General features: G+C 43.8%; 1 protein-coding gene across 1 annotated transcript; it reads left to right on the forward strand.

The window, feature by feature from the left end:
- The first annotated feature begins 3,473 nt into the window (after positions 1 to 3,473).
- LOC146633017 (uncharacterized) lies at positions 3,474 to 5,733 on the forward strand. The gene is made up of 5 exons (XM_085352896.1): positions 3,474 to 3,698; positions 4,072 to 4,182; positions 4,631 to 4,797; positions 5,130 to 5,446; positions 5,723 to 5,733. The coding sequence occupies exons 1-5, from the start codon at positions 3,609 to 3,611 to the stop codon at positions 5,731 to 5,733; spliced, it is 696 nt and encodes a 231-aa protein (XP_085209022.1). The 5' UTR covers positions 3,474 to 3,608.
- Positions 5,734 to 8,860: the final 3,127 nt, after the last annotated feature.

The following is an 8,860-nucleotide window of genomic DNA, read 5'->3' on the forward strand; positions in this document are numbered from 1 at the left end:
CAGGCGAAGCAGAAGCAGAAACCGAAGCTGGACCAGGCGAAGCAGAGGCAGAAGCTGGACCAGGCGAAGCAGAAGCAGAGGCAGAAGCTGGACCAGGCGTAGCAGAAGCAGAGGCTGGACCAGGCGTAGCAGAAGCAGAAGCTGGACCAGGCGTAGCAGAAGCAGAAGCTGGACCAGGCGTAGCAGAAGCAGAGGCTGGACCAGGCGTAGCAGAAGCAGAGGCTGGACCAGGCGTAGCAGAAACTGGACCAGGCGTAGCAGAAGCAGAGGCTGGACCAGGCGTAGCAGAAACTGGACCAGGCGTAGCAGAAGCAGAGGCTGGACCAGGCGTAGCAGAAACTGGACCAGGCATAGCAGAAACTGGACCAGGCATAGCAGAGGCAGAGGCTGGACCAGGCGTAGCAGAGGCAGAACCAGGTGACAGTGAGGCAGCCACAGGTGGTGGCTGGACGGGCTCCTCGGGCCCCCCAGCTGACGTGGCAAGAGGCTGTGTAAGTTGCAGCAACACACAGTCTATAGTGGGTGAAATGAGTTTGTATGAGTTCTCAGACTGAGGTGTGGCAGAACCAGGCGAGGTGTCGTCCTCAGGCTGAGGCGCAGAAGCAGCAAGCGGTAGCGCAGCAGGTGGTGGTCCTGCAGGCGGCGGCGCGGGAGCCGCAGGTGGTGGCACTACAGCCACAGGTGGTGAAGCAGAAGGTGGCCGGACGGGTTCCTTGGGCCCACCAGCTAACGAGGTGTGAAACTGGACAGGCTCCTCAGGCCCTCCAGCTGACGTGGCGTGAGACTGAACGGGCTCCTCGGGCCCTTCAGCAGACGAGGCGTGAAGCTGGACGGGCTCCTTGGGCCCTCCAGCTGACGTGGCGTGAAGCTGGACGGGCTCCTCGGGCCCTCCAGCTGACGAGGCATGAGGCTGGACGGGCTCCTCGGGCCCTCCAGCTGATGAAACATGAAGCTGGCTGGGTTAGTATTTAGTATTTTAGTATTAGTATTTATTTATTTATTGTCATTGTCAAGAACAATGAAATTGCGTTTGGGGCTTCCATACAACCCAAAAAAAAGAAGAAAATAATAAATACCCCTTAAAACCCAAGTGTACATATTTAACCCAGTGTGACTCCAATGCAATAAGACAATCCTTAGCAATAATGTTCGTAGAAATTCAGACAAAGACCTGAGAAACATGACAAAATACAACAATGCAACCCATTCAATATTATTGTACTGTGAGATATGATATCAGATATGATAGTTATCTATTTAAGAAAGAGGGGGGGGGGGGGGGGGGGCAGGAGGGGGAAGAGAATAAAGAACCTCCAGCAGACGAAGCATGAAGCTGGCAGGGTTCTCCCGAACCTGCAGCAGACGAAACATGAAGCTGGCTGGGTTCTCCCGAACCTCCAGCAGACGAAACGTGAGGCCGGACGGGCTCCTCGGGCCCTCCAGCTAACACTAAAAAAGGCTGCACAAGCTGCACCTCCGTCCCCGGCTCCAAAACGGCCTGGATAGCAGTCCCACAACAGCTTAGCTGAGCCTGATGGCTAGCATTTCCTGTGCAAACAGTCTCTTTACAGCCGGGCTCATGAACCGGAAAAGCAGTGTCAGTTTCCATAACCTCCGAAGAAAAAACATGAGGAGACAAAACATAGTCACTCACTTGCGTTCGTGGTGCGGAGCGTCGGTGGCGCGCACGCCGTTTCTTCTTGGGAGTGGAAGACGGCGGAGCGATAGGTGGAAGTCCCTGGTAACTCCGAGGTCCCCCGAGAGCCAGTCGAGTTCCCCGGAAAGAGGGCTTGTGCTCCGGAATGAGCCATGGCTTCCACCGGAGCTCCTCCTCCAATAGAGCGCAGAATATTAACTGGCGCTCGTCGTGGTCCAAGTCTATGGTGTCCAGTGCTTCCCCGCACTGGACCGTGGCAAGAGCATGGCGAGACTGTGACGAGGGCGTGGAAACTGGTGAGCTGTGAGGTGGGGACGCTGCAGCGAGTCTCAGCGAGCCGACACGAACTGTCTCAGGCACGCAAGGCAGCGGCAGCGATTCCTGTTCACAGTCCTGATGTTGTTGAAGTGAAAAAACAGTGCGAACGAAATCCTGCACATCCTCCGACAATTCTGCCGTGTAGACAGGGTAAGCAGACAGGATCTGGAGAAGCCGAACTTTAACTGACTCCGCCTCACTCTCCTGTCTGCATACAGAATAGATGTTCCATTGTCCCTGGAGGATGGTCACACGTGCGCTGAACTCAAAAAAATCCTCGCAGACATCCGCTGGGTCCATACTGGTCGGGTCGTTCTGTCACGGCAGGGTGCGCCGCTGTGTAATGGAAAAAGGGACCCAAAAGCAGATGAGGACGAGGAGTAGTAAGTTTCAACAGAAAAGTGATCCTTTAATGATAACGGCAAGGGAAGACCAGGAAACCAAAACAAACTGGCAAAACACTAAGAAACAAAACACTAAAGGTACTAAGACCAAAAACCATAACTGTCATGGTCCTGCGACCATGACTCGGTGACTTTGTGTTTGCGTTCTTTATTGTTATTATTCTCTTTATTATTCATGGGCTGTTTTGGGATGGTTTGTGTTTTGGGATTTTAGGTACTGGGTTCTGAGTTTGTGCTCCCTCTATTGGTCCCTGGTGTCAGTGTTCCCCTGTCTCGTCAGGTTAACCAGGTCCAGCTGTGTCTCCCACCTGTGTGTGATTTCCCAGTGTCTCTGTGTACTTATAGTGTGTGTTTTCCTCTGCTCCTCGTCGCGTCGTCTGTATTCATACCTTGTGAAATCCCCTGCGTGCTCTCCCTGCTGTTCTCCCTTCATGTTCAGGTTTGCCACTCCTTTGTGTAGTTTATCCCAGTTTAGTTCGTCCTTAGTTCTGTTTGCCATCTCCACTTTATGTCTGGTATTGTTAATAAATCACCCTTCACGTCTGAATAAGTGCTGCATTTGAGTCCTCCTTCCACTCTTCACACGGCCGCTGCCCCGAACCGTGACAGTACGACGCGACCACGAAATGGACCCAGCAGCGCTTAATCCGACTAAGGAGCTACGGGAGAATCTCATCGATGCCACACAGGAGCTCATCGACCTGTGGCTGGAAAACCCGGGCGGGGAGTCCCAGCGCGCTATAGAGAGGCGGCTACAGGACTTTGTTTTCTGGGGCTATTCAGAGCGGGATGGGAGACTGTACGGGTCGCTTACCCACCTTCGTGGTAACAGATCCTTCGCAAGTGGGCGTGTACAAACCCTCTGTAAAACCAAGAGACTGTTTCTCTGCCGCCCCTTCTGAGCCAGGACTTTATCGCCATTCTCCGGCTCAGTTCTGTGTCCAGCCACAAACCTCCCAGTCTGTAGCTCAACCGCTAGCCTCCCCAAGGCTAGCGGTTCAAAAAAGTTATAACATGCCAGAATCTAATGCTATAGCTGCAGCATGGGCTGCAAAAAACTTTCCTTTCCAGTTGTTAAAGTTATTCCTATAGGCTGTATGCAGTATTTTATATATCTACTTGTGAGTTGAAATGTTTAATTTGGCATTGAAGTGGTGCTTTGAGATAGCAAAAACATTTTCATACTGTTTAATCTCATTTAGTGTTTTCTTTTTTTCTGTAGAGCATTTATGGTTGACAAAGACTTTGCGGAAATAAATGCTTTGCAGAAGGTTTTTCCAGAGTCAGCTATCCTTCTATGCTGGTACCATGTCTTGCAGGTAAACCACATTGTTTTCTTTTCACGTTGTCTAAGATGCACCTGAAACACATTTTTACAACAGGGTCCTGTTGTTATGATTTGCCTCATTGTGATATTCACCTACTCAGGTTAATGAATATAAAGGGATAAAATGTTGAGTGACTATGTCCATCCATTTAAGACCACAGTGCACTCATCTTCTGGTGGCTGCTTCCCAAAGCTCTTTTTGACATTTAAAAATATGTTTGCCTGGTTGATTTCTGTAATGCACAGGTCCTCTTGTCCAGTGAGTGACAAAGTTATTTTTGGACGTCAGCTTTCTTTTATGCTTTTTGTACAGCTGCTCCTCTGTCTCTCTCTCCAGATTAACTTTTTTTCTCTTACATTCACAGGCTGTTAATCGATGGCTTTCAAAATCAGAGTCCGGGGTCCATGGGCTTTCTAACACCCAAAAGAGAAATGAAATCATTTCTTTCTTTTGTAAGCTGAAAGCTTGCACATCTGTAAGTGTAATTTGTCTATTTCACATTTTGATTTCTTGATTACACTAAGAGCATAATAACTTTCAGTTGCTAAAAAAAGTTACAGAGAGATACAAAATAGATTTTTGAAACAATTTCTAAAACTGGCTTCTTATCTTGCTTATCAAAACAAGTACTTAAGCTGTGCAGAACATCATTGTGTCACCCACTGTGCAGTAGAACTTGTGAGTGGGATTCTTTCACAGACAGATGCTGAAACCAAATATGCTTATAGGTTTAGTGTTCCTTCTTAGCCATTGTAAGGGAAGAAATAATTGCTTCTTAATACAAAAACACGACATATTATTAATAACTTAAAATTCTTAATGTTATTCAATAAAAGGAAAAGGGCTTCAATACATAATATTAAAGATTTCAATAGGTCTGTTAAATGGATTGAAATATATTCTGTTGCATCCAATTCTCTTAGGAGGACGACTTTAAAGCCACATCAGCAGAGTTCTGCCAGACATTTAAGCAATACCCTTTGGTGTGCCAGTATTTTCAGAAGCACTGGGAAGGCATTGGCCACATGTGGTGTGACTACGGCCGTCGGTTCAGTCACGCTCGTTCTGAAACAAACAATGTGATTGAAAGGTATGATTTATTATTTTGACCTCATTCAATTGTATTGCTGAAAAAAAGATATTATGCTTTAATCCAAGAGGCTAAACTGAGTAGGTTCGTCATGTCATTGCCAGAACAGGTTTTAGGCAAATCCTTTAAATTCTAGCAGCGTTTTTTATGTTATCACAACAAAAAACAGAGTAGGTGGATTTGCCTAAATCAGCTAAACCGGCACAGAGCATTCCTTTATAAAAGACGTGTGCAATAGGTATTCCAATTTTTTTAAAAATAATACAGTCTTGATTAAAACTTTAAATTCCTTCAATTACAGTTACTAATCATTTCAAATAACTGTTTTTCAGATTTTTCCACCGCCTGAAATACCAGTTTTTATCTGGCTACAAGAATAGGCGTCTGGATGATCTGATTGAAGTGCTCCTAGGGAAGGCCGACGACTACTTCTCAGTCATAAAAACCCTGCAAGATGTGGGCCGCATGAAAAACAGGTTTGCTGACACCTTGTCTCAAGTTTCAGACTCTGCTTCAAGACTGATGGAAAGTGGTTGGGCTCTTAAAATTACAGTCCAGAACAGCCATGGAGTTAATGCATATCAAGTCCCATCTGAGTCTAGAGAAGACATGGTGTATGATGTCTGCCCTGTTGAGTCCTACTGCAACTGTACATATGGCTTACGAGGACTTCTTTGCAAGCATCTAGTGTTACTTGCAAAATTAGCAGAGGCTGACAATGACATCTATCCAAACATGGAAACAGACATTTCTACCTTGGCAAGAATTGCAGTGAAAGAAAGGCATTACTTTGTACACTGTGAGGACTTGAAAGTGATAAAAATGCCAAGTTTGTTTGGAAATCTGTGTTTTTTTTGCATCGGCTGAAACACTTCAGTGCACTTGTTGTACGTTCTCTCACTATAACACATGTGCTTGCCTGAAGGTGGCTTGTAGCCATTTTAAACAAATGAAAAACTCTCTGAAAAGTCCTCTATCAACTTTGAATGACACTCCTGTAGTTGAAAGCACAGACAAAAAATGCACAGAAGATGCGGTTGGAAAACTAAATGCTGTTTTAGACACAGTTAAACAGTGGGCATTCATTCCAGAGGGTATTACTGCAATGATAGATGAACTGCATACAAATGTCTTAAAAACAAAACAAGTAGGCAAAAGTATATGCCAGTACGAAATAAAGATGACAGATAATGCACGCAAAATTAGGCCATTGTATTCTAGCAAGAAACGTTCGGCCAGCATCGACATTCCAACAGTCTGTGAAAATGAATGTGAACAGTCGATAACCACTGAAAGAGAGACATCCTCTGGAGAAAATGAAAACCTTTTGGAATACAAAACAAAAAAGAGAAGAGTTAAAGCTAAGTATATGCACAAGTAGACTTTTGTGTAGACATTTCAAAGGGACTGCATCCATTACTTCTGTTTATTGAAACTAAAGCTGAATAGCTGTCTTAACTTTCTGCCAAGGAACAGATGAAAAGAAATTGTTTGCTCTCTCAAGCAGTTGTTATTTATGTGTGTTATTCATTACTTTGGCTTGGTTGCTGTTTTTGATACAAATTCATCTGTGCCCATTGTAATATTTTCATATGTTACTATTTTTATATTGCTATGCATTATAAATAAAGGATTACTTATTACTATTAAAGGTCTGCATTTGCAATTGTTGGTATTATTTATAAAATATGCGCTCTTAAGTTTTTTGCTCTATAAAACGATACCTGTCACTTTTTGGACATAGAGTATCAGCTGTTGAGAATCCTGGCTCATACAAAATAGAAGTAAAAGGTTTCAACATCCAGCCTTTTTATGATTAAATACAAAGTGTAATAACAGAGTTATTGGGGTGTGATTTTGTTAATAGTTAGTCTTAAGTATAAGTTTAATAGTAATGAGTAAGAAAATATAGCCAGAATAATGGAATGAGACTAACACCTGACCTCACACTGAGATTTGGTATGAAGTGGCATGTTTGTGCTAATGCTGACATTGGGGCTCAGAGTTCCTCTGTGTGTATATATTTGTGAACGTTAACTTGGCTAATGTCCAAGGGTTTGACTGCTTTCCTGTTGGATTGTATCACAAAGAACAGGGATAAGAGCACCAGTGGCCGTGCACACCCTCATCTCTCTCCTTCACCCGATCATTAGTGTTGGAAACCGGCATTAGCTCAGAGTAGATTAGACTTCAGTATAGTGCAAGTGATTTGATTTTATGATTATTTGATTCAGTTTTTTCTGTGTTCAAGCTCAATTACTTTAATAAAATATGTTGAATTCAAACAAATAAATAAACAAATAAACTGTGGACATTACCCTTTTAAACCTTTCTGAAACAAGACAGGTAAAAACCAGTGTATAAAAGTTTACATAGGTATAAATAGCTCTAACACTTTACTCCAGCCTGGCGTCCACACATGTGGACATCACATTTTGGGTTATTTAGACCAAAATACTAAATCTTGATCAACAAGTGCCTGATATACAGTTATGAGGACATTATACTGCAACTGTTCTATCGAAATTTCAAATTAATGTCCTCATATGTGGCTCTCATTTTTCTCAGAAACAAAAATTAGGTAAAAAAAAACAAAACCTGGTAATTCTTTCTTTTTACATTCATCGGGTTCCAATCGGCCCAAATATCAAAGAGAAATTAAAAATGCATGCCATGGAAGATTTCGGGTCTTAGGGGGTTAAAATGACCAGACCCCTCCGGCCTGTTTTCCAGGCCACTAAATTAAACCCAGTCAATTACCAATTGAACAGAATAAAAACCTACGAGGTCCACTAATAGTCCAAAAGTCCAAATCTTTAATAGAAAAGACAGGCAGAACTCAAACAAACAATAATCCAAACGAGGAGCATATATACACACTGGAAAGTAAATAATTATAAGTTATTAAATCAGACTAATTAAATACAGTAAAACTAATAAGGGAAGACGAACACACGGGAAATAAAAATAACAGTGTAAACATACCAAAACTCAAAATAAAACAGGAAAGCTACTACAAACCGAGTGTGACACAATTACATTCATATTGAAACATATGTGATAATTTTCTTTCTTTGTAGCATTTTTAAGATACAGTGGGGCAAAAAAGTATTTAGTCAGCCACCGATTGTGCAAGTTCCCCCACTTAAAATGATGACAGAGGTCAGTAATTTGCACCAGAGGTACACTTCAACTGTGAGAGACAGAATGTGAAAAAAATATCCATGAATCCACATGGTAGGATTTGTAAAGAATTTATACGTAAATTAGGGTGGAAAATAAGTATTTGGTCACCTCAAACAAGGAAAATCTCTGGCTCTCACAGACCTGTAACGTCTTCTGTAAGAAGCTTTTCTGTCCCCCACTCGTTACCTGTATGAATGGCACCTGTTTGAACTCATCATCTGTATAAAAGACACCTGTCCACAGCCTCAAACAGTCAGACTCCAAACGCCGCCATGGCCAAGACCAAAGAGCTTTCGAAGGACACCAGGAAAAGTATTGTAGACCTGCACCAGACTGGGAAGAGTGAATCTACAATAGGCAAGCAGCTTGGTGTGAAAAAATCAACTGTGGGAGCAATCATCAGAAAATGGAAGACATACAAGACCACTGATAATCTCCCTCGATCTGGGGCTCCACGCAAGATCTCATCCCGTAGGGTCAAAATGATCATGAGAACGGTGAGCAAAGATCCCAGAACCACACGGGGGGACCTGGTGAATGACCTGCAGAGAGCTGGGACCAAAGTAACAAAGGTCACCATCAGTAACACACTACAACGGCAGGGAATCAAATCCCGCAGTGCCAGACGTGTTCCGCTGCTGAAGCCAGTGCATGTCCAGGCCCGTCTGAAGTTTGCCAGAGAGCACATGGATGATACAGCAGAGGATTGGGAGAATGTCATGTGGTCAGATGAAACCAAAGTAGAACTCTTTGGTATAAACTCAACTCGTCGTGTTTGGAGGACGAAGAATACTGAGTTGCATCCCAAGAACACCATACCTACTGTGAAGCATGGGGGTGGAAACATCATGCTATGGGGCTGTTTTTCTGCCAAGGG

This window comes from Diplotaxodon limnothrissa, linkage group LG4, assembly GCF_057381915.1.
Source record: "Diplotaxodon limnothrissa isolate DT_005_m linkage group LG4, D_limnothrissa_male_GT1.1, whole genome shotgun sequence".
Taxonomy (NCBI): Eukaryota; Metazoa; Chordata; class Actinopteri; order Cichliformes; family Cichlidae; genus Diplotaxodon; species Diplotaxodon limnothrissa.